The sequence below is a fragment of the Haliotis rufescens genome, unplaced genomic scaffold (genome assembly GCF_023055435.1).
Source record: "Haliotis rufescens isolate VD_foot unplaced genomic scaffold, xgHalRufe1.0.p SCAF_3, whole genome shotgun sequence".
Classification (NCBI taxonomy): Eukaryota; Metazoa; Mollusca; class Gastropoda; order Lepetellida; family Haliotidae; genus Haliotis; species Haliotis rufescens.
The window spans coordinates 26,656,296-26,684,295 of NW_025964001.1; the positions used below are offsets into that span (position 1 = coordinate 26,656,296).

General features: G+C 41.8%; 1 protein-coding gene across 1 annotated transcript in view; it reads right to left on the reverse strand.

Moving 5' to 3' along the window:
* Positions 1-9,642: 9,642 nt before the first annotated feature.
* LOC124144835 (mitochondrial genome maintenance exonuclease 1-like) overlaps positions 9,643-28,000 on the reverse strand; it is a 60,782-nt gene continuing 42,424 nt past the window's right edge. The window contains exon 5 of the mRNA XM_048403963.1: positions 9,643-11,100. Coding sequence (XP_048259920.1) covers positions 10,912-11,100 — 189 coding nt within the window. The 3' untranslated portion in view covers positions 9,643-10,911. The remainder of the gene's footprint in view (positions 11,101-28,000) is intronic.

Sequence of the window (28,000 nt, forward strand, 5' to 3'; positions counted from 1 at the left end):
AACAGTCCACATTGCACACAATCAACCAGAGGCTACATAGTTCTAACCTCACCAGGTCCTAGTGAGGTTATTGCACTTACATAGCGACGTGCATGCATGTGTGTATGTGTATATCTGCTGGTACTTATCTTCATCTTTGCGTGTTTAAGAGGTCGCCTTCTGCCTTTGCAATTTCGGTTGACCTGCTCCTCTGTGGTACTGAGATTTGAAGATTTCTATTTACGCACTGATATGATTTGTTGTAGTAGGTGACTATCTTTCAGAAATAGAGTTAGTTTGGCCTTCGCTATTGCATCTCTGGTTCTAGGAGATCTTTGACTGATAGTGGATCTAAACTGCAATTCTCATCTTATGTACTAGACCTGACTAATGTCGGTTTTATAGTGCTAGCTCACTGAGATACCATGCCGTGGTTTAACACGAATACCCAACTCAGACACAGTATACTGACTCAGAGGCACCAAGTTTTTGTTTTATCCCAATAATGCCGAGTTCTAGACAGGGTAACAACAAGCACCATCTTTTAAATTCTTTGGGTATGACGCGGCCGGAATCGAACCACTGACCTTCCGCTCTCAGGACAGACGCTCTATCCACTAGACCACGGAGGCACTGACGACAAGCATGGGTACTTACTAATTCTGACCAGGAATCATCACGGGAACCAACATAGAGAAAGTGAGCTTAAGACTACACACCGTTGTAAGCTACGAGGAAAGCCTACATTTGCAATTTCCGTTTTTGCTCCGCGAATAGCTAGCTGTAAATTGTATATTTATTTCACGGTTTTTCACTGGCGTTATGGCTGCTTGTACATGTATTTCGAGAGGTACAGCACGTAGACTTGAGGTCAAACGGTACTGTAGGCGAAGTGGTTTTTAGTACGAACCTAAACTAAATAGAGGTATATGTTAACCGACAACAAATAAAATGCCAAATTAAATTCATTTTCAAAATTCTTACATTGAAAATATCTTGTAAAGTATTTTTAAATTCTCATTTTGCTTGTCAACTTCGATTATCCAGGGTAGTATATCTCCATCATATTTTTATAAATATTATTTTTGGTAAGTTTGGGGTTTTTCGTGAAGGATGACGGTCATAGTAATGAAATCATCTTCATGAGCCAGGCTGCGAAGCAAGTCCATAACGAATTCACCTATGGATTCATGGCTTTTCTTGGTGAAAGTTTTGTTTGTTTGTTTGTGTGTTGTTTAACGCCGCGCTCAGCAAAATTCAAGCTATATGACGGCGGTCTGTAAATAATCGAGTCTGGACCAGACAATCTAGTGATTGACATCATGAGCATCGATCCAATTGGGATACGATGACATGCATCAAACAAGTCAGCGAGCCTGACCACCCAATCCCGCTAGTCTCCTATTACGACAAGCATAGTCGCCTTTTACGGCAAGCATGGGTTGCTGAAGACCTATTCTAATTGATGAAAGTACACTGGCCTGTCCTATGTGTGTATTAACCTCTAAGATTTCGGCGACAGCTGTCCTAAGTGTCCCGTGTGGCGGTTTTCATGCAGGTAACGTGCGTAGTGTTTATATCTTGTGGGGAGGACATAAATGAGTAGAATGTGACAGGCGGGATGAAGACGTCATTATGAGGCAGACGACACATTCAACACGTCACCCATCACGTCAGCTGCCACGGGCGGACCTACATTCCTACATACATATTTCTTCAGCTTAATTGCGTTGTTTTTGTCAATGAATGATTCCCTGGGTTTATATATACTACTCAAAAGAAGTTAAAGAACACCCGCCCTGACTGGTTAACTATAGTCATATGAAAAAAATCGGGTGTTCTTTAATCTTTTAGCACATTATTACTCACACTTAAGGAATCACCAGCCCAGAACTTAAATGTGTTTTTAGGCGAACAATTTATGATTATACAAAGCAATTAAAAGTAGAAGTTGTTGTTTACAGCGGAACTTTGCAGCTAGTATTTACAGTTAGGCCAACAATTTGTCCCGAGAGCACGAACTGCCTGATCCATTTTTTAACAGGTGAAAAATACACTTTGTCTCTGTATATACTAAGGGTATGTACACGTAAAGATTATTTTAAATTATTGCTTCTTGAAGTGGATGCCATCCTTGTTTAGTGATACACTGTAATGTGTATTGTTTGTATTTTGTCTCGTCTTGTAATCTGTTAACTGTCCCTGTGGTGATTCCGATGTCTGTCTCCCAGACCCTAGCTAAAAGAATACAAACGAATCAACTCAAGTCTAGATTGCCTCAGCTCCTGAAATTAAGCTTTTTCTGGGTTCATTTAGATTTTACGATTTAGTGTGAATATATATATTTTTTAATAAGATAACTTTAGTTCTGGGACTAAATAGTCTGGGGATTGCGACTACAAGGCGACTGGAAGTGGATAGGTTGGACAGGTAGGTGGCTTGATTGATTGCCTGTAATCGCACGGCGACGACGTGGGACATTATTAATAATATCAGAGAGTCTGTACAAGATATATTGGGTGTCTATAAGATGTATTGATTCCCTGATAATACCTATCACCGTTTTGTCTGATCCGACTCAGTAATTTACAGACCGCCGTCATACAGATGGAATATTGCTAAGTTCGGCTAAAGATCTCTATACGTCTTTGGCCCGGCGTTACACAAGAACAACCAAACATCTTTCAACCAAAAGAACAAAATGAATTGTTTCGATGAAACTTTGTTTCCACTACCTACCTCATCTGAGTTCAAGACAGAATGTGCAAGGTTTTTTTTGTTTCTTAAATATAGTTTTTTCACAATAGTTAAAGGGATTGGGTACAAGTTGTCGAACTTAGAACATTCTCTCATTAATATTAATTACAAAATTACAATTACAATATTACACTACACATAAAGAAGGGACAGAGAAGCAGAATACATTATAGGATATTTATAATAAGATGTCTGTAAGTTATTATTATTAGTAAGTACTGAATCACATTGTATGGTAGATAAACAATTAAACAACATTATTTATACATTGATTTTCAGTCATTTTTCAGTACAAAACTAATTTCATATCTAACAGATATGTTCACAACTTTAGTACTCAAACTTGTTAACAACTCGAGCATACACTTTACATTAAAAAAAGTAAGGTACATATATAGCCAGGACGACAAACAACTCCCAAGCTTCACCAAGAATGCTCCACGCAAACTGGTTTACGAAAAGACAGGCCCCGCCCGACAGACTAACACGTGTTAATTGCTTAAGTTCAATCTGATTTCTGTTCATCCTTCAACTGCACGGGCCCACCCGACCAAGTAGGGGATCCAAGTTATGGAAAAGAGGGCCTTATTGTCCCTTTGACAGAATGTACTGGTCGTTATTTAGAGTGGGATGGTAAATTTTATTGCAGTACGTATTGGCTGTTTATGTGCTAACTGTCCCCCGACTGTCTCCCTATAAAACCCGAGATGTGACAAGCATTCCGCCCTGTAGATGTGCCTAGCACACTCACACCCTGTCTGTATGTTAAACACTCTGATCAAGTACCCATCTAACAAAGAGGAACATGTAAAGGTTACACCACAAGTCAATCAACTCCACTTAACCTGTTATCATTGTGCGGTTGATAATCCTCTAAGTAGGCAATCCTTACAAACACGACTGTCAGCAATCTAGAAAATGTCGAGTTATAACACTTGGCTTACACCTGTCCGTTTACCTGTGTTTAGTGTTTCAGAACGTGTAATTTAGGTCTCATTTTGAAATCCAGATAACGATCAAGAGATGGGTTCCACAAAGCCTTTAGCCCATTTGATCTGGAACGCTGCATTAACTAATCAGGTTACTGGGTAATGCTACAAGCGATTCTTCCCTTAAGCCGTTGAGGTAATGACATTGAACTATGACATCACCTATTTTGCCCACTTATCTTGTTTACTGACCTGAAGATGAGAGTGTACTGCCTTATCTTTTTTTTCATCAGCTGACGTTCTTGTCAACATCGTCTCTCATTTCCTATCAGATGCCAGTTTTACAAGAATATGAACCACCAACCAGTGTCATTGTCAAAAGCAGGAGGTTTCCCTTACCAGTTACAATAACACCAACAGCCTCAAGGGGAATCTCGGGCTGGATACTGTATATCTTGAAATTAACGCGAGCGTGAATTAAATGCGAAACTGGTAGTTGCCCAGTGCCCATTGATTTCTTATGAATGTGGAAAGGGTTTTGTCGCTTTTATTCATCATTGTTATGAAAGATGACTGAAGTGAGTGAGTATAGTTTTACGCCGCTTTTAGCAATATTCCAGCAACATCACGGCGGGGGGCACCAGAAATGAGCCTCACACTCACACTCGCAGCAATATTCCAGCTAATTGACGGCGGCCTGTAATGAATCGAGTCTGGACCAGACAATCCAGTGATTGACATCATTAGCATCGATCCACGCAATTGAGATCGATGACACGCATCAACCAAGTCAGCGAGCCTGATCGCCCGATCACGTAAGTCGCCTCTTACGACAAGCATATATAGTTGCCTTTTACGGCAAACATGGGTTGCTGAAGACCTATTCTACAACGGATCTTCACGGGTCGCGTTGTACACCGACGGCCTGGATCGCTCCTCATCTTATCAACTGTATCAATCACTGGATTGTCTGGTCCAGACTCGATTATTTACAGGCCTCTTGTGATACAGATGGAATATTGCTGACCGTGGCGTTAAATGACACATAATAATATCATGGCAATTGTAGCCTGACGACATCAATATAAGCCACATTATTCATGGATACGTTGCATATTTTATATCCATTCTACCCTGGACCTTTACGGGTCTTCACACATTGTACCCATTGGTCCTCGGCGTGACGTGCGAACGTTTTAACCACAAGGCTACCCCGCCGCCCCAAAGATGACTGAAATGTGGAACAGTTGGCCACAATGTGTTACCCGGCTGATAGTGATTTGTTGTCCATGCTATCAACCATTGGTTTGCCTGACCAAGAATCGTTTATTTAAAGGACATGTGATGAGGGAGTGTGTTTGGTTTAACGCCACTTTAAACATTGTTTCAGCTAGGTCATGGGGTGCCAGCTCGATGTGAAAGAAAAGCCCGAAGTGATTTGAGTCCGAGATGTTAGCCAGTGTTGTGACACCCACGTTACCCTGCTGACAAACAGAGAAACATATTCAGGGCGAATCAATTTTCGAAGCCACGCCATCATGGGTTTCATGCCTAAGGGACGCAGCTCTGCACAGCAAATTGCAGAGGGCCTTTATGAAGGCGGTGTACTACTGTGTAAAACACTTAACCACATATTTTATTGTATACTACTCAAAAGAAGAAAAAGAACACCCGATTTTTAAAATATTACCAGTCAATCTGTCGTAAAAGAATTGGTGTTCTTTAACTTCTTTTGAGTAGTATATATTGTGCATTCCTGAATATTTGAGTCAGTGAGTGAATGTTGTTCAACTGCTAGTCCGCAGTATTCCAGATAAATAACTGCTGTCTGTAAATAATCCAGTTGGACCAAGCAAGCCTTTGATTGGAACATAAATCCTGTCATTCGATAATGATGGCACACAATCAGCCACGTGTCTGGCCACGTGTCTGGCCTCACCATCCAATATAGTTACCTTGTACTAGTTCTGCCCTGGAGTCCTAACGGAATGTAGGGGTATTGCTTATAGAGCTATATGATCATAGATTCATGACGTAGTTATAAGCAAGGGACCAATAAACACATGGCTCATCAGAAGTCAGATGAGATGAGGTGAAGGGAAATGGGGTTTAACATCGCGTTCGAGATTAATGCACTTATATAGCCACGTGAATACACGCGTATGGGTGTGTCTGCTTGAAATAGTTATGATGGTTTTATAGTGCTAGCCCACTGAGTTACGAGTGAGTGAGCGAGTATAGTTTGACGCCACCTTTAGCAATATTCCAACAACATCACGACGAGGGACACCAGAAATGGGCTTCACACATTGTAACCAAGTGGGGAATCGAACCCGGATCTTCGGCCTGACGGGGGAACGCTTTAACCACTAGGCTACCCCAACGCCCCCACTGAGATAGGAGAGATGGCTAAAAAGTTCTGAGCCTAACTATAAAAGGGACTGCGTTTATGGACTTGGTTGTTAATTAGTTTTTAGCATGATCCACTCCGTGGTCCACACATTGATCTCAACCATGCTGGAGTGCCGGGTCCAACTGGTGTGTACTGCTTCCTCCTTGTGATGCAAAAAGTCCTCCACAGCAGAAATGACTTCATTATCGCGGGTATAATGATTGCCAAACAGCTCTTTTCCCCAAATCGTGGAAGGTGTACATATGACGGTGCCAAATTTGGTGAATACAGATGTTCAATGACTTCAAAGCCAGTCATGCATAATGATGGCCATGGCGACAGCAGATTGAGCACGTGTTATCCATGACGTTTTGCTTTGATATTATCACGCAGTTTCCTCGGTGGATTAGCATAATATTGGCCATTAATGATCTTACCTTTCTTTAGGTAGTCCACAAGCAGGATTCCTTTGGAATCCCAGAAAACCGAAGCAATCATCTTGCAAGCTGATGGAGCAGATGTTGCATTCTTCGTCGGAGACGTTAGATGTTTCCACTGACTGTTGATGACTGTTGTTAGTCTCTGGCTGATGGTGGTGAACCCAAGACTCATCCATGGTCACAAATCGCTAAACAAAATCAGCTTGGTCTGCTTTAAGAAGACGTAAATATTCTCACTGGCGATGATGAACCTGGATTCTTTCTGAGAAGTCTGAAGCCTTGAAACCTAGTACGTTGACACCTTTGTCATGCTCAGTTCATTGCCCAGAACGTCAATTCTCTCATGAGAAATGCCTACTCTAATGCTATTTGCATTTCTTGGCGAGTCCCTAATCATATCATGTATGTTATCAATGTTTCCTAAATGCTGGCAGTTGAAGTCTTCCTAATCTTGGATCATATTCGAGGCCCTCTCCTCCCCTCTTGAACCCAGCTGCCCACAAAGGCACATCATCCCCTAAAGTCAACAGACCTGTGAAGATTCGGGGTAGAATAGGTCTTCAGCAACCCATGCTTGCCGTAAAAGGCGACTATGCTTGTCGTAAGAGGCGACTTACGGATTCGGGATCAGGTGGTCAGACCCACTGACTTGGTTGATACATCTCATCGCATCCCAATTGCGTGGATCAATGCTCATGATGTCAATCACTGGATTCTCTGGTCCAGACTCGATTATTTACAGACCTCCGTCGTATAGCTGGAATATCGCTGAGCGCGGCACTAAACAACAAACCAACAATCAACAACATTAAAGTCAACAACCAATTTGTCTATTTTCATCAACAGAAAATACCCAGTCGCTTTGATGCCTGAAGAGATATGCTGTCTGGGTGTACACTTGGTTTAATTCAGAAAGTATTGTACTTAATACATGCAAACTGCAAACTATGGACCATACATCATTCACAGTTTGCCTCAAAACTTTTCAGCCACACCTCATACTATACCAAAGTTCAACATGGGTACCCAACTCAGATGCATTATGCTAACTATGAGTGGGCCAGTCCTTGTTTTTCCCCTTAATGTCAAATGTCAGGAAGTTTAACTGTGTCTTTTTGGTATGACACAGCTATTTTACTTTCTTGTAGAGAGTATGCAACTCTGCACAGCGAATTGTGGCACCTGAGAAAACACTACCACCCATACCCTCTGGACACTTTACAATCAAGGCGTCGAATTGGCTACTGGAATATTTGAAACATCAGTCTCCTGTTCACCTTGACAGAAAAAAGGACAGAAATTGGTATAACATTTCAGAAAAAACGAAGAGAAAATCTACTGTTGTTTGGAAGTTGTTGCACACATTCTGTGGGGATTTTTATGAAGTGCAACGGTCCTATTGGCCACCTGAAACAATGATCCCAATCTAGCCAAGCTCTCATATTTGAGTGAGTGAGTGAGTGAGTGAGTTGGGTTTAATGCCGCTTTTAACAGAACTCCAGTTTTATCACAGCATGTCAGCTTAATGTGGGGGAAAGCCTGAAGTGATGCAGGTCTTAGACGTTTAACACTTCAGTGAAACCCACAGGCATGGGTATGGTGCTGACAAACCTAGAAACATAATGGGGGTGAGCCTGGATTCGAACCCACAATCATAGGTTTCTAGCGTGCCCAAGGGATGCAACTCTGCACAGCGAATCGCAGCACCTTAGATGACGGGGCCACCTGTGCCCCCTCTCTCATAATTGAGGTGTACCTACATGTAAACAGATTTTGACCTACTTTCACTGTTCGTGCATAACAAAACAAAAACACAAAACGAACGTAAATTTTAGGCTGATCTTTTATTCATGAATAATAAAATGCAATGTCATAAATACAACAATGTTTGTAGCACAGGGAAGAGGTGTGGACTTCACAGATTAAACTGTAAACAACACTCAAGGCAAGGGCGGCTGACGACCTGCTACTCGATCAGTTTGTACTTTATATGGCATTGCACAGGATCCATCAGCAGCTGAAGAAAACATGGGAATAGATTTATCTTCATCAATCTAACAGACACATACATGACTCTAACAAGACAATGTTTGACAGAGATTGATTGGCCCATGTAAACATGACATGTTTATTGATTTTTGACTTCCATTTTAGAGTCATAAGGTTTACTCTATGAATGGATTCTCCTGCGGATATGAAGTACACACACAAAGTGTCAATTTTAAGACATTGCCACAGCAATAAATTAAACCTTTTTATCTTTGTGTTAATGTGCATATTGAAATAAAACAAACCCCAAACACCCACTATTTGTCATTGTGACAATGGTGTCAACGTTCATACATTCTGCATCCATCAGAGACATAGTGGCACTTGGGCTGATGAAGGATTACAAATTTAATTTTGGATGTCATTTATCAAATTGTGAAATATGAAGACATATTTGTGGATTATAGCTTGAGAGTCGGTGATGTTGGCTTAGTGCTGTTTTGAACAGATTTCAATCATATCACCGAATTATTGGAATGAATCTTGGATTTGAACCCAGGACCAGCAGAAGTCACTGAACTGCTGTACCTTCGACCACTGGGCCTGCTGTACCCTGATTATATCTACATAATGGGATTCTCTGTCACACGGCTTGTCGTTTCCTGAGGCAGTTAAGATTCCAGTAATGATGTAGCTTCACTGCTTTGGTGTGGAAATATTCTGGTTTAGAATAGTTCCTCAGCACTTATGCTTGTCAACTAAATGGATCAAGTGGTCAGGCTCAGTGACTTGGACGATTCTGTGTCATCCTATCATGACTATGTGAGGTGATGTTCATAATATCAATCACATGCTGGTCCAGATTATTTACAGACTGCCATGATATAGCTAGAATATTGCTGAATGCAGACAAGGATTCAACTGATAACAGTTCAGTCAGCAGAGAGAGGAAACAAAGGAACTGAAACCAACACTTTCAACAGGGCACCCATCAAGATCCGGTAGAATAGGTCTTCAGCAGCCATGCTTGCTGTAAAAGGCGCCTATGCTTGTCGTAAAAGGCAACTAACGGAATTGGGTGGTCAGGCTCGCTGACTTGGTTGATGCACATCATCATATCCCAATTGCGTGGATCGATGCTCATGATGTCAATGACTGGATTGTCTGGTCCAGACTTGATTATTTACAGACTGCCGCTAGAATATTGCTGTGTGTGGCGTTAAACAACAATCAACACCTCAACAACAATCAACAACAATCAACAACAATAACACCTTAAACACTGATCAGGGAACACTAATCTAAAGCTCTTCAATTTGATCTGTGCTAAAATCCACTGACTGGGGGACCAAATTTCATGTTCAGCCCATTTATGATTTTTGTGGATGCATGTGGAATTCATCAAATATGTAAATCCTGCATTAAAGTGACATACAATGGCATAAATGAATATTATTTAAGCAGCCTTGAACTTAAGTCACTCACTAATAATACCAGGTTAGGCATGTGAGACCATAAACAGTATCAATTTAATATCTGTCCTTGGTCTACAGGGTCCTGTAGAACTCTAAAGTAAAATGTTAATGCCTCATTGATACCCTGTGTGTCCGTTAACAATGCCCAGCTGCCACTAAAGTAAGAAGCACCATGTAAGTCATAATGACGGAAGTGGACATGACGCTGAAGGATAGATAATACGTGTTCACTCATTGTGTCATGACCTATGAAAAACCTGCATAAATCATGAATACGTTTTATAAGTGTGGGTAAAATTCTTTACTATGTTTTCATCATTGCCTTCAGATCCAAGAGAAAGTCTTGTCAAGCTGCAGTGTCTACAGACCACCATCACACAGCATTACAAACATGAGTCAAGGTTTGGTAATGCTGGTCTCTCAGCCCTAGAGGTTCAGGCAGTCTTCCAGGCTTGTCTTGAGGAAGGAGCTCGAACAACTCTCAGTGACTAATACAATTGTAATGTCAGGAATTACCTACTGGAGCTACCTTCTGAGGCAATTCTAATTGTTCCTTCCTCAAAGTCTCATACTGGTGTCGCCCAAACCAGAAGCCTGGACCAGTACACTTTACACTGCAAACACCATCTAATTTGTCTGCAGCCCCTTCTTTCAGGCTACTATGATTCACTACTGGTGTATTCAACCACATGTTGCCTGGCTCAGTACACTTAACCATAGTCGGACACACCACTGTGCCCAGTACTTCTCTAGCCGCCAACACCATTTGGTTCACCTGAAGACCCTTCTCTCTGGCCACAAAGTTCCAGTACTGGTGTAGTCGACCACGCCAATTGGACCCAGCCCTCCTTATACAGCTGACACCATCTGTTTTGCCTGAAGACCCTTTTCTCTGGCCACAAAGTTCCAGTACCAGTGTAGTCGACCACGCCAATTGGACCCAGCCCTCCTTATACAGCTGACACCGTCTGTTTTGCCTGAAGACCCTTTTCTCTGGCCACAATGTTCCAGTACTGGTGAAGTCGGACACACCATTGCGCCCAGTACTTCTCACACAGCTGATGGTCTATCACATGGACATGGGCCGGTTCTCCCCAGGGGTATGCAATCACAATAACAGCATGGGTGACACGACCATGCTGAAAAACAAAGAATGTGTTAGTAATGATCTGCTAGTGGCATTGACCAACCTGGAGCTAGATCTACACTTCTGGGAATAAAGTCCAACATATGGTGTACTGAAACTAACAAGGTGAATAATATGAAAGAAGACTTGTCCTTTACTACTGCATTAGTTGTCCCTTTACCTTCCAAATATTCCAGTGTACCGACTCCATTCTTGTATCAGTGACAGTGTCAGTTTTCAGGTCACGTCGGGGGACACTAGAAATAGGCTTCACACATTGTAACCATGGAAGGAATCAAACCCGGGCCTTTGACATGATGAGCAGATGCTTTAACCACATGGTACCTCCAACCATCCCTTAATAAGAGATGAGATGAAGTTTCACAGTTGGGGGAAATCTTAGTAATCTTGGGCATGCTAACACTCAACATGGCATAAACATTGACTTAAGAGTTAATATCATTTTTTTAAATATTAAAGTTTACAAATTTAAATTAAGTTTTAATTTATGTATTTCTCATAGAAAACTAAAATGCAATTCTTGTCCAGCAATCATAAGTACCAGGCCAATGATCCACAGAGCGATCTTACCGCTACAGTTTGGGAGTTCTGATTGTCACAAGTGAAAAGGGCTTTGAGCACAGCACTGTCATACCTATGATAGATTATTCCAATCTAACTGGCTCACTAAGAAGAGACAGCCTTCAATCTATTATACTACTACAGCATGTACAGCTCAATAGGACAACACCCAATACTGCACCATAAAATCTATCATTCAAAGGGATTGAACTTATAACACAAGGCATCATTCACATAATTACCATTTAAATTGCACTATACAATAACCTTTAGCCCTGACATTTTGAATCAATAATAAACTTTCTCGAGTACTCTGTGCGACCATTGTGGGATATCATAATACCCATGTTGAAGACCCAATGGTAAAGAGGCCAACAGAGGGACGCCCCTCTCATCCACCTGTATTGATCAGTTGTCAGGCTGCTAGTATGACAAAGTGAAGTAACCTGTGTTGATTGTTTGTCCTCCAGGTGTTTCATTATACTGTACTACTGGAGCACATGTTCCTCAACCCACTGACCCAATATTAAAGCCAGACATGAGAGGCATTTCCAATGACATTTAAACAGTAAATCAATTTTCATATTAAACAAGCCTGACTTTTCTTTTTCTTCTAAACCCAAAGGTCGAGTTTGATGAGAGAATATTTGCAATACAGTTGTTTCCCCTTTTACCATCAGGCAGTGTTAAATATACTTGATGAAAGAATATGGATAACTTTTCATTAGAATCTAAACATCAAGCAGTTTGAAGTGTTTAAGGAAACCAAAATAACATAAGACCTCAACACCAGAATGTAACTAGTCTTGATTTTCTGACGAAATAGATTCCATTGGGCGTAAAAGGCAAAATATTGTACGAATGGATCACTGAAAATCAGTGACACCAGGTGTTTGTGAAAAGGGTGATCATGTCCTGCCACTTTTAGTACTAAATTACAATATTTTCACTGCTTCCACCAACTTGATCTTTTTTTCAGGATACAATTTATCTGTGAACATGCCTCCCATTTGTTTCTAAGTCTACTTGTACTGACATAATCACCTCATGGCCCGACATGTAAGTCCGAAATGTAACCCGACTTTAATCTCCTGCTACCCACCAGACTGTTGAACAAAGGCCCAAGTCTGGCAGCTATTACGGGAGTTTAATTGTTGTTTGTCACTAAACAAGTGAAAGTCCATTACATACTTTTGAAGTCACGTAACCTCAGTAGGAGAAGAGCCATCACACAAGTTGCAATCCATTCAGGACACTTTGATAGTCTGTGATTAAATACAGACACTCACCCACACATGTTGTACAAAACTATCCCATTGAAACAAATTTTATTTTCCTGTTCACTTAAGGAAAACCATGAATGTTACTATATATCTAAGCCGCATTCATACAACTACATTCTGACCGAAAACCTGAAGTATCAATATACTACTCAAAAGTAGTTAAAGAACACCCGATTCATTCACACTACTAAAGCTAATCTGGTGCCTTAGATGACTCAGCCACCCATAACCCGGCCATTTCCATTGAAACCTATGAGCACCAGTATGGGGCTGACAAACCTAGAATCATAATCAGGCTGAAGCTGGGCCTTTAACCTATTTCCAGATACAATGATACCATGTGTTTGTCTAAACTATTGGTCATTTCCGAAAAAAGTAATAAAACTGTTTCACAAAAACATCAGAGCTCCTAGACTTGTTGAGTTCAAACATCCTCCCACCAATTCCCATATATACAGAACCCTTTCATATCCTGCATATTGCTTTCATTTCCCAGAGATAACAAGTTTTGCGATCCACCACGTCAGCCTCCAGCATGTGACATGTTTGCTATTGTAAGTAGTGTACACATATGCATTGTTTGGTAACGTTATCTTCCCTTGTTCCTAGTGTGTGGGGACGAGGCCCCGATGGTCAGCACAACGGCAGGGTCTATCCACATATTGACTGTTGTCACTTCACAGACTGTGGTGAGAGGTGGCACATACAGCTGGTTTATGTTGTGCTTTGTATGTGCTGTGACACAACACACAAATACACATAGGGTTATGTTGACAAAGCAACAAAGCCCTCTTATCATGTGTGTGTGGAGAGATTGCAGGTCAGAGGGGCCAGTCGATCATAAGCATCACACGGCACTGCCCATTACACGTACAAATGTCCCTCTGTGTATAACCCGATCTTATCAACAGCTACTCTGTTACATTTGTTTATGAGCGAGTGAGTTGGGTTTTATGCCGCTTTTAGCCAAATGTCATCGGGGACATCACAAATGGGTTTCGAACGTGCGGAATTGAACCAGGACTTTCGGCATGATGAGCGAATATCTTTACCACTAGGCTACTCCACCGACCCAATTTTGTAGTTGATGAGTCTATGTACCAGATTAGTAGGCTGAAGAGGCTTGGTTAGATCATTGTTATTATAAATGTCTGGGCCTAGTAGTAGTCCACGACCACCAGATCCTGCACATCATAGATGTTGAAAACTTTGATGAACCCACAGAAGGTAGGGCTGATAAACCAAAGGTCAGAACTGGGATCAATGTAGGATTCCAACCCTTGACCACCTGATCCTGCACATCATAGATGTTGAAAACTTTGATGAACCAAAAGAAGGTAGGGCTGATAAACCAAGGGTCTGAACTGGGATCAATGTAGGATTCCAACCCACATCCACCAGATCCTGCACATCATAGATGTTGAAAACTTTGATGAACCAAAAGAAGGTAGGGCTGATAAACCAAGGGTCTGAACTGGGATCAATGTAGGATTCCAACCCACATCCACCAGATCCTGCACATCATAGATGTTGAAAACTTTGATGAACCCACAGGAGGTAGGTCTGATAAACCAAAGGTCAGAACTGGGATCAATGTAGGATTCCAACCCACGACCACCGGATCCTGCACATCATAGATGTTGAAAACTTTCATAAATCCTGGCCTTTGAGAGACGAGTAAACACTTTAACCATTCTGCTACCCTATCATACATAGGCATGGTCGGAAATTCTTTAGTTCATATTGAAAGTAAACCTTCTTGAATAACACTGCCATTTTTCGGACTTCCAATTATTTAAGTCTGTGCCCTTTACCACAAGCCTGATTCTGTTTCAGTGTTTTATGTCTTAATGTCTATCACGCCATTAAACAAAGCTGGGAAAATCAATTATGTTGGAGTAAATTCAAATTAAAATGTGCTACAAGACAAGTTAGGTCAGTAGGGCATTGTACATGTACTGTTGCAGACAATAACCTTTACTTTCTGTCTTGATGCATTTGCCAATCCATCTAAAATTGGAATACATTTATCAGCCTTGCTACAATGACCATTATCAGCATAAACATGGTCCGTTGGCCTGATTAATGAAATACAGGAAGCAATGACAATACCCCATACTTTTCAGAGGTGACAGCTGATTGTTTATCAGGTGTAATCATATCATTATGTCAATCACCAGCTCAGCCAGCCTACCCCTGGGTGGTATATCAGTAGTCAGACTGTCCACACTACCCTGTATCCATGTGTATACACACAGATCAACCTGCCCCCCACAGACACAGAGCCCTTGACCCTGCCCCCTAGGGTCTGACCCCCAATACTGCCAACCCGCTGATACCTCCTTTCAACTCATTCATAATGTTACAAAATCAACTCGCCTATTTTGATCACTCTCGCTGACATGTCAGTTTCTCGTCACAGATAAACAGCTTCGTCAACACTGTCTCCATCTCTGTGACAATAGCGTTATCATCACATCTCCCAAATCTCACTTAGCATACACCTGAACACATAGTGGAGTACTGGGTGACCTCAATCCATGACCTCAGGTCACGTGACAGGGTGACCCCCCCACAAGTGTTGACAAGACCCTGAGTGGGACAGTGACCCCTGGGTGCAGCCGGGTGGACAGGTAGAGGACAGTCAAGCACTGCTCACACAGTATCGCTATCAGCTACTGGTGGCTCCAGGGGTCACTCATACAAGCAAAGCAACAGTCTTTTGAACTGTAGTCAACCTTAACAAATAGAGATGTGGTTCTACATGCCAGACTGACCCTAATTAAAAATACATTCATATTTCTATGGGTAAGGCGTTCGCTCGTCACGCCAAAGACCCGGGTTCGATTCCCGACATGGGTACAATGTGTGAAGCCCATTTCTGGTGTCCCCCGCAGTGATATTGCTGGAATATTGCTAAAAGCGGCGTAAAATCATACTCACTCACTCACTCACTCTATGGGTAAGGAGGGTTTAAAATTTTTTACTAAACTTTAGGTTACAAATCTACAAAAGCCAAGTCAAGTGTTTGATAGAAGTTGGAAGAACATGAATGAAGGGTCAAGAAGTAGCCCTGAAACGTTGCAAAGAATTCAAAGAACGTCGTTATCCTTAAACCATTTCATGTCTTCAAAAGACAAGTGGATTCTGATGACCTCTCTCGGCACGCCCCATGTATAAAGTATAAAGTGATTGGGGGTGGCAATGGTGACCACGGTGAGGTTCTGATGTGGATCCGTATGAGAATATCTTTTAATCATTGGGCAAAACATACAAAATACAGAATAACTTACTGTTTGATTGGTATAATTTGGCATTATCCATAAAGTTGTGTATGTTTCTTTCTTACAGAATAACTTCACAGTAGTTGTTCAGCATATTTTTCACATAAACATAATCAGAACCACAACATTAATTCTACCTAGTTATCCTCCCAAGCATGTGGGGAGCTGGGGTAGCCTTGTGGTTAAAGCATCGCTCATCATGCTGAAGACCCGGGTTTGATTCCCCACATGGGTACAATGTGTGAAGCCCTTTTCTGGTGTTCCTCGCCTAGTATTGCTGGACTACTGCTAAGAGCGGAGTAAATCCATACTCACTCACTCAGTCACTCCTAAGTTTGTATTTGACCCCCTCCACAAAGTAGCTGTTCTGATAGTTCCGTCTCCTTTGAAAACAGAAATTCGGATAGCAACATGCTCTGGCCTCAAGCCTCCTATCCTGTGTACAATATCCAAGAAATTCTCTGTGAGTCATGAGGAAGTGACATTCCCTTGACTCTATGTAAAGTTGGTGAAGAAACATTGAAGAGTTTTATGATAATTATTATTAGTTTCAACTCAACATGTGAGAAAGACCTCCTAGTTACAGATTGGCACTACTTACACTAATTCTGCCATAATTGTTGTTTAACGGCACACTCAGCAATACTCCAGCTATATGATGGCGGTCTGTAAATAATCGAGTCTGGAACAGACAAGCCAGTGATTGACATCATGAGCATCGATCAACCCAATTAGGAAACGATGACATGCATCAACCAAGTCAGCAAGCCTGACCACCCGATCCCATTAGTCGCCTCTTTCAACAAGCAAAGTCACCTTTTACAGCAAGCATGGGTTGCAGAAGACCTATTCTTCTCCAGATCTTCACAGGTCAACTAACTTGTAAAATGGGAATTGGTTAAATCTGTCATAACAACATGCTATATTATTGATGATCTGATTTACAGCTCTCACCCGAGCTGCTTCATGGAGGCAATAGCTTGGCTTAAAAGATGTCATTTAAATACTCCTAATACACAGAAGAGTTTTACTTTCTCGCCTGCAGGGAGAAGACTGAGTGTCATGGGCGAGGCGCAGCGCCCTCGCCATAGCAGAAGCACGTGTGGATCGTGACCTGAGCAGCGGATCGGCTGCGTTGTGCTTACCGGGTTAAGCCTAAAACTTCTTTTCAGTTGTATACATTTGTTCAATAAGGGAGAACAAATGGAACCCGCTCATTTAATGCACTGACAATGTTCTAAAATGTTGCAAATCAATTTGTTTTACAGTAAAGAAAAGGCAATGGTTGAGTACCAACAGAACCTGGAGACGTCAAGCACTGGCTGCCTCATCTATCTGTTGATATAGCCAGCTAGGTATTCACCAGTGTACCTGCATGGAGTGCCCCCCGGGCAAACTAAACTCATGCAAGATGACTGTGTTCTCAACTTGTACAAACAAAGCAACAAGCTGAAGCCACCCTGGTTGTATACAAGCAATATGCACTTAATGTGAAGATGGTACGCACTTAGTGAAAGGCAGGCAGTGAGAGGCTGCCTGTGTAGCAGATACTTGACTTCACCATCTGATTAGCTCAGTCTGTAAGCAGGCGCTACATCTGATTGGCTCAGTTTTTTATTATATTGTTTTACCAGGGTACAAGGTAAGGCTGGGACAATACACCAACTGTTCGATCTGATACCACGATACCTCGCTCACGATCCGATACGTATCACGATACTTGCATGTGCTCTTATCTGTGGTGCATAAACCATTTTTTTCATACACTGGATGGCCATATACCTAGGACACTAACAGATTAGAGTCAATCTCATAAAAATCAGATCTAAGTTCTCGCTGCCGCTAAACAAAGATGCGGACATGCCATTACGGGTCACGTCAGAACGACCTTTCGTGAAATTTGACCGATCACTGAAAAGACTAACAAGAAGTCGATAAGAAAGCAGCTTTCTTGAGCTTTACGGCACTCATTTCATCCTTGCGACTTCCATTTCAGACTACACTTAAAAAATATGTTTACGCAGTTCTTGATTAAAATTTTGGAAACTGAACAAACGAACATTCCAGAATGTCTAATATATGGTTGAGAACTTGAGATTGTATAGAAGTGCTTCCCATATACTACTGTTGGCAGTGTCAAGTATGACACAACAGACGAAAACATTTACGTTTTCACTACTCATTTTCACTAGTACTTAGTAAGGTAAGAATCAATACTTTGTGTTATCTGTGTGAAGTTCAGACCCATTCCACCTCACCTCATCTGATCTCAGCAAGTACGTTGTGATCTGTAAGCTTGTCTGGGTGATATTCTACACAGCCATCTCATTGCTCTCATCAGCCTTCTAATGCAAAGGTTGGACAGTGATCCTTGTACCTGAGTGGGAGCTGACAAGGGAACTGGACTGTTATCGACTCCATAACAGTCTCCATAGGTACAACTAGGAGGTTTTTCAAAATAAGGACAAATGAATTACTTTTATGTTTTTTAGTCAAATATTGAATTGCTGGAATGTCTGGGGGTCTGATTAGACGTCAATCACAAAGAAAAAGTCAATGCATTTTATTGGTCTGGTCATTGTCCAAAAATGTTTCACTATAATCATCTTCCTTGTTCTTAGGTTCACTGCATATGCCCTAACAATGTTATTTTTTTATAAGCAAATACCTGAAAAATGTCACTATTTCTGCTGAATTTGAAAAAAGACCTACTATATTCGCTACATTAAGCCCCCCACCCGACAAACTTCCAAACCAATCTGTATATTATCTTTATAAGCACGTCCATATAAGGCTTCCAACTGACATGACACAGTTTATATTTGCTTAAGCATAAAGCAGTATATTTAACAGAAAACACTAGTGTAAAAGGGGTATTTAATTGCCCGGTGACATTTTTCGATCGAAAACGTTTAAGTTTCACCGACGTTTTATAAATGTTTGTTCACTACCACTCAATCTTTGAAACCAAATTCAAATTTTTATGTATGGTTTTAAGTGGCACATCAGGCTTATTACAGCGAATACGGTACATCAATCTAACTCCTATCTTCTAATCATGTTAATGGAACAACAGGATGATTTGTTCTGCATTAAATCAAGACTTCAATAAAATTCACATCAGAAAAGCCATTACGGTGTTAAATCCCAATTATCAAAAACATCAACAAATAATAACACTAAAACTGCTACATCAATCTCAGCATCATAAAACTGCCTGCCATAAAACAGCTGACTCGTCATCTTTCAGCCCAACCAAATTGCTGATATTGCAAATTAAAGTGAGACATCAACAGTGCAGCTCTCTCCACACCTCCCTCCAGACAGATGTCACCATCAGCGGATGAAAGTATGCAGCAGCTGGAGCAAGCTCCCGTGAGTAATATCCTGTTAAACATGGTCAAAAACACAATATAACCGTGTTAGCTTTTAATCAAATTCTAATTACACAGGAAGTTTCAATTATTCAGCCAATAACTACAAATCCCATCTGTAGGCAGCATTGGACGAGGTGATTATGTAACAGTTGCGAGTGTTGCTCAATTACATTCAGAGAATCGAATGATGTAAAGTCATTTCCTTGTCCTCAAGGGACTCCACTAACGTAACACGTAATTGCACAAGCTGCTGCACGCTGATAATGGAATTGAATGCAGCTACAGACAGACTTATTTACACATGGACGCAGGAGGGGATGCTGAATCCATTTCCAAAATTAGCTAAGAATGTAACTCATTGTGCAGTCTGAAGGTTGGTGAACAAAAGTACTATCTCAAGCTGACAAAACACTGTATAGACCATTGATTGCTCGGTTGTGTTGAATGAAAGGCTGTTTAGTCCGAGTAATATAGCCATATCTACAGCTGCTTCGCTGGAGTGAGTGAGTATGGTTTATGGCGCTCTTAGCAATATTCCTGCAATATCATGACGGGGGACTGACAAAATGGTCTTCACGTATTGTACCCATGTCGGGAATCGAACCTGGGTTTTCACGTTAAACCCAGAGGCTACCCCACTGAGCTTCGAACAGACAAACCTGTTTGTTGACAGTTGGGCTATCTTTGATATATACCGATTAATCTAATAAATGTGTGTCTTAGAGCAAAAAATGGTCATATTCATACAAAAGTTGCGATGATGTCAAAATTTGTCAACTTTCAAAACAATGTTTCGTATTGTGTCAATACTTGTATGAATAGAACGCAAAAGAAGACATTTATTTCATGATATGTTTTAAATTGGTGGTGTGATCCATGAGTGAGTGAGTGAAATGTTATTCCACGTTCAAACATTATCACAGTGGCACACCAGAGACTTGACACATTGAACCCTTGTGTAGAACTGATGCCACATTTTCAGAGTACCACTTGCTGGCCCTATTGCACAAATATGAGTGAGTGAGTGAGTGAGTGAGTTGGGTTTAACCCCGCTCTTAACAGTATTCCAGTCATATCACGGCGTGTCAGCTTAATGTGGGAGGAAAGCCCGAAGTGATGCAGGTCTCAGACGTTTACCACTTTGGTGAAACCCACTAGCACGGGTATGGTGCTGACAAACCTAGAAACATAATCGGGGCGAACCGGGGTTTGAACCCACAATCATAGGTTTCAAGGGACGCAACTCTGCACAGCGAATCTCGGCGCCTTAGACGACTGGGCCACCCGTGCCCCCGCACAAATATGAGACAAGATTGGTTTCCATGTGGAAAATCTGTTGAGTCATGAGTGAGTGAGTGAGTGAGTATGGTTTTACGCCGCTTTTAGCAATATTCCAGCAATATCGCGGTGGGGGACACCAGAAATGGGCTTCACACATTGTACCCATGCCGGGAATCGAAACCCGGGTCTTCCGCCTGATGAGCGAACGCTTTAACCATTAGGCTACCCGACCGCCCCGTGGAGTCATGAAGTCCAGACTCACACTAACTTACAAACAGTGGGTTGAGATTGACCTAACTTTTAACAACACCGATTTGAAGACAGTAATCAGAATCAACGTCCGACACTTTCCTCACAGACCCCAACAATGCTGTCAGGGAGTGAACAACAGAAACTTCTCTTCCCTGTGTTGATAATTCAAGAATCAAATCCTGGTGCATCTTGGAACCCTTCTCATGATCAATGGATTCTGGAAAGGGAACACCTTAGCTGATTGGCTCTCCTACTCTACAAGCAAGTGACCTTGACCTTATATAAAAAAGTTTGAGGAGCTGCCCTAAGGATGACATACAAAGTTTTATTGACTTTCACCAGCGGTATGACACAGAGAATGCCTTGAATGATGGCAGATATATTTGGCAGATATATTTGGGAAAAATGTTTGTAAACAATACCCCCTTGGCTGAAAATACATTTGTGTCAACACCTCATGGTTTTAAAAAACAAACACTTCACCAGCAACATGCAAATTACAGTAAAACCTTATGTGTAAGTCTTGACTCTTTTTTTCACAAAGCATAGTGTTCTCATGTTAAAGTATATATAGATGTGTTCAGCATTCTTCACAGCTCTTCCTGTAATGGAGGCCTTATTGTTTTTCGGCAACAATGCCAAAATGATAATGTAGTTTCATGATGATGATGGCCTGTAAATAATCCAGTCTGGACCACGCCAATCCAGTAATTGATATTATGAGCAACAATAAATGCCATCAGCCTTGATCAGGATATGAGGACACAATCAACCAGGCCTGACCACCAACTACATAAAGTCGCCTCATACAACAACACAGGTTGCTAGGGACCAAATCTAACCCAGAATCCTCAGTGGATGATGTTTCATCAGACTCCAGCTACATGAGTAAATCCAGACAATAGCGGGAAGATTTGCAGAAAATGTAACTTAATGCAGAATAGCAGAAAAATCATGAAATATGTCCTTTTTATCAACCAATATTTTCATTATTTTCAAGCTTTTCTATCAAATTTTGTACTCAAATGATACCCAAACATGACATACCATTCAAACATACAAAATATGTACCCAACAATTAAATGAAATTTGAAATATATCATTCTCACTTCTAAAAGTTCTTGCGGTATTACGACTACATAAACCATATGTTTACATCAAACCATATGCATATGTATTCCCTTTATTTTATGTCTTGAAATGTCTGAATGCAAGTGATTAAAAATTTAAAGAAATAATTGAGTTCGTATTAATGTTTGAGGGGAAACGGTTATGCTTTTACCGCAGAATTTTGTTATTTTAGCCTCAATATTTTGGTAATTTAATGGCAGAATTTAGATAATTCTACCACAGAATTTGTTTGAGACTGAAATGTGTCCCCTGCATATGCCCCTGACAATGAATGGAAGCTGTGTTGACCAGTGAGGATTACAGCTAATACTGGAGCTTCATACCAGATCATAGGCCCAGATACATCAGGCTCAACGCAAACATTTGTGAACTGCAGGCAGCGAGGGCAGTCTAGCTCCCATACTGGGTTAATCTAGACGAATGTTCCACAGGAGACATGACAGTGTTGGTCACGAGGAGCAACAGGAAGTGGAACTGTGGCAGTCAGGGGAGATAACTCACACTGACAGGACCACAGAAACCTGGTGCCAGTCAGGATTGTACCTTGTCTGTTACCACATTCTTTCTTTTCCTATCATATAAATGTAGATTTGAAAGTGGTACACAAGGCTCTTGTGAGTAGCCTAAATGTGTGGGTTTGCAGTGATTGCACCCCTAAAAAAATCTGGATTAGAATAGGTCTTCCACAACCAATGCTTGCCATAAGAGGTGATATGTTTGTTGTAAGAGGTGATATGTTTGTTGTAAGAGGTGACTAACGGAATCAGGTGGTCAGACTTGGTGCATGTCACTGTATCCCAATGGCATAGATCGGTCCTCATGTCGATCACTGGATTGTCAGGTCCAGACTCAATTATTTACAGACCTCCATTGCTTTAATATATAAAAAAACATCTTTAATTGAAAGGTAACTGCAAATACAGAAAGGATGGTTCTCATGATCTTCATCCCAGTGTTCACTCAGTAAGAGTCTTAACGTTATTGATGGTGTTTCTTAAACCTTTCACAACTTGGACAATAAATGTCATGACAGAGGTTTCAGTGAATAAAGGTTGTTTAATGTTGCAATAAGAGACAATACAGCCTCGTCAGAGTTGTCTATATAAGAGTCTGGGCCTGGCAAACCAGTGGTTAATAGCATGAACAACAAACCAGACATCAAGGTTCAAGGACACATAATCAGCCTGTCACACATTGTAACCATCAAGACCCATGCATTGTGCTCGTTTCATTCAGCTGGAGACCCTATTCAGGTGTAAGTGGTTACTAAGCTCATGTTTTCTTACCCACCAATGTGAGCGGCAAGTGGTACTGTGTACATCACACAGGTCAGTAATTAGACGAAATTGAGCCATGTTGGTAGCGGAGAGGAGTTGGATGGGCGACAGTGTTTGGCAGCTGAACTCCTGAGTTTTTCAGGCTTCAGTCCTGCCCCACACTGAAGCACATGTAGCACATGAAGCACATGAAGCAAGCACATGAAGCGCATGTAGTGCATGATGCACATGTAGAACATGAAGCACATGAAACACATGTAGAACATGAAGCACATGTAGAACATGAAGCACATGTAGCACATGTAGAACATGAAGCACATGTAGAACATGAAGCACATGTAGAACATGAAGCACATGTAGCACATGTAGAACATGAAGCACATGTAGAACATGAAGCACATCTGGTGTCTCCTTAGGCAAGTGACTTTGTTCGAAGTATGCCTCTATTCAACCAGCAGTCAATGGGTACCCGGTAGGATGAGATGGTGATGTGGCTGATAACCTTCAAGGGTCCCACAGGCAGCTTAGGTTGTATACTCCCCTGGATGCCGACACGGAAATTTGAGTGCACAACAATCCACTGACCAGGGTAATAATGCAGCACTTTAAGTAAGCTTTAGGGGGCGGGTTTGGCATGTCATAAATGTGCACATTATTATTATCATCATAATCATCATCATCATCATCATCAATATTATTAATGGTTTCTGTCTACTCTATCAATTTTCACACATGCTGCATTGTCAGAGGATATATCTGGTCAGGAAAAAACCATCATGAAAGCAAAGACAAGATGTCCTATCTATGGTTAGTCTAGACACACAAACAGTCAAACTGGCCAGGCAACAATAACTTCCTCAGCGACAACATTAATCCAGGTAGACATGTGACGGTGACCACGCCGCCCCCTGGTGACAGCTGGCTGCAGCAGGTCATAAATCATCATATCCTACTGCCCTTATTAATATATGAACATCTCTATTAGGATTAGGACCCCCGATGTCCCCATAACTAGGTCTTCATCTTGGTACAAAGGGATTTACTGCCCCCATTAATCTCCGACACTGGCTTCTGAAGGTACAGAGATGAGCCTCCAATAAATATACTACTGGCTAATGGATTACCTAGAAATGTGGCAGGTTTTATTTTATTAGCTAGAAATCCTTGCAGATATGTGTTAAATATTCTTTCAAGTCTTTATATCCTTTATTTGATGAGAGCATGAAGATAGAAGTTTGTAGGTGACAACATCATAAACAAAAGGATATCTGGTGAAATTAGACCTTATTCTTAAATGTTTAAATTTGTATGTCTAAAGAAAAATACCATATCCTATATGCCTATTACTACCTTAATCTAAAGCTAGAAAATGTAGATGTGCCTTGGAGATATTAGCACAACAAAGGTTGCAAACTTTGCGATAATACTGCAAAAAGAATGTGATAATATTATTGCTAAAATATTTTCTGTTTTTCTTGTGAACTTTTTATGTGGTATTTTACTCTGCTTAATATTTCTGTTTTAAATCAATACAAGGTTTAGACTGAGTACATTTGACATGATACTGTTTGCTACTCAACATATTACCAGTATATGAAGACAATTGAGTGAATGAGGGAGTATGGTTTTATGCCGCTTTTAGCATTATTCCAGCAACATCACGACAGGGGACACCAGAAATGGGCTTCGCACATTGTACCCATGTCGGGAATCGAACCCGGGTCTTCGCCATGATGAGCGAACGCTTTAACCACTAGGCTACGCGACCGCCCCGTATATGAAGACATGGAACACTCTGTAGCATGGATTGTTTCATAACATTTATCCTTGCTTATCTGTGCATCAATCTGAGGCATATTAATTCAACTTGAAACTTCTGACTGACCAATCAGAATCAAGTTTATTCCAAAGGTGTAGAATTTAGCTTTCATACTTGATTTAAACATTCTATTCCAATTATAGCCCTGTTGACAAGGTTGTTTTATGAACAAGCCAGCAGGATCATCAATATCTCTCTGAACACCCCCTACACATGTATGAAAGCATCCCAACATGCTAGCTCCTGCCAAATGTCTTCCCTCACAGCTGACACATCACACAACAACAACACACCTGCACACAGGACAATGACCAACAAGTGGACATCACAGCCAAGAACAGGACATCATGAGCTGCAGGTGGCCCATGTCATGCTAACAGGTGCACCTCACCTGTACTGTAGCAACCAGGTGACTGCCCATAGCAACCAGGTGACTGACCATCACATGATGGTCAACAGACATAGTCCTGGTTCTGAAGCAACACTGCTGATGCCTGCCTGTTTGTTTTGTATTGTATGTTTGTTGTTTAACAGCGCACTCGCACTCGCACTCGTACAGACAGGGGTCTGTAAATAACCAAGTCTGGACCAGACAATCCAGTGATTGACAGCATGAGCATCAATCAACACAATTGGGATACCAGGACAAGCATCAACCAAGTCAGCGAGTCTGACCATCCAATCACATTAGTCGCCTCTTACGACATGCATAGTCACCTTTTACGGCAAGCATGGGTTGCTGAAGACCTATGCCTGTCGATGCCACTGATTGATGCACTGCCATAGTGACCTCCAGTCTCACTCACTCACTCATCACTATGCCTTCATCACATGGACCTTACAGTCTGATGTGACAAGCATGACAATAATTTTTTATTGTCTTACACAGATTATGACAAACAAGATACGATGTAGGAGGGATGAAAAAATAAAATCAGATTTTTGTCACTGACAAGGAGATTATTTCCTTAAACAAGTTTTGAATTAAAAGTTATAACTTATAAATTATGATGTTTAAAATAATATCTATTTTGTTTCTGATACAATTATAGAACTTTAGGGCCCTCTCATTTTCTAAGCAGGAAGAAAACTTTAGTCAATTCTGTTTTTCTCTCCACAGTTTTAGCAAATAGGTGTTCGGGGCAGTTGTGTTACTTGCAAAGGTTCTTATGAGCAAGTCGCTTTTTCCGACATATGAGTCACTAGCAGTGAAGATTCTATCATATACTTGGGCTTCCATAGGTGAAGCGGAACATGGAAGTGCTGCCGAAAATTCATTTGCACTTGGAGATTTGAAAAATAATACCCTGGAGTAAACGTGAATCTGAACTGGGAATAAGAACTCTACATTCCTGATAACATCTTGTACCTAAACATTCATCACCTCAAAAAAGTATTTCTTCCATGAATAACTTCAGGAAATAGCAGCATCAATCAATGTTGCAAAAAGGTCTTCCTCAAACACCTGACTGACAGCTGCACCTGAATACCCTCTAACACAGCTTCTCACCCAAGTCTCCAACCCACTACCCATACCCACATCCACAGGCTCTCCCGAGTCTCCCACCAACGCACCACCTACAGGCACTCTCACTCACACCCTTCAACACAGGATACTCCCACTGCCACAATCCCACACAGGTTCTCCCGAGTCTCCAACCCACCCACCACTGCCACAGGCTCTCACACTCTCACTCACACCCTCCCACACAGGATACTCCCACTGCCACCTTCCAACCCACCAACCACAGCCACAGGCTCTCATACTCTCACTCACACCCTCCGACACAGGCACTCATACTCTCACTCACATCCTCCCACACAGGCTCTCATACTCTCACTCACACCCTCCCACACAGGCACTCATACTCTCACTCACACCCTCCCACACAGGATCTCATACTCTCACTCCCACCCTCCCACACAGGCACTCATACTCTCACTCCCACCCTCCCACACAGGATCTCATACTCTCACTCCCACCCTCCCACACAGGATCTCATACTCTCACTCCCACCGTCCCACACAGGATCTCATACTCTCACTCCCACCCTCCCACACAGGCACTCATACTCTCACTCACACCCTCCCACACAGGATCTCATACTCTCACTCCAACCCTCCCACACAGGCACTCATACTCTCACTCCCACCCTCCCACACAGGCACTCATACTCTCACTCCCACCCTCCCACACAGGATCTCATACTCTCACTCACACCCTCCCACACAGGATCTCATACTCTCACTCACACCCTCCCACACAGGCACTCATACTCTCACTCCCACCCTCCCACACAGACTCTCATACTCTCACTCCCACCCTCCCACACAGGATCTCATACTCTCACTCCCACCCTCCCACACAGGATCTCATACTCTCACTCCCACCCTCCGACACAGGATCTCATACTCTCACTCCCACCCTCCCACACAGGCACTCATACTCTCACTCACACCCTCCCACACAGGATCTCATACTCTCACTCCCACCCTCCCACACAGGATCTCATACTCTCACTCCCACCCTCCCACACAGGATCTCATACTCTCACTCCCACCCTCCCACACAGGATCTCATACTCTCACTCCCACCCTCCCACACAGGATCTCATACTCTCACTAAC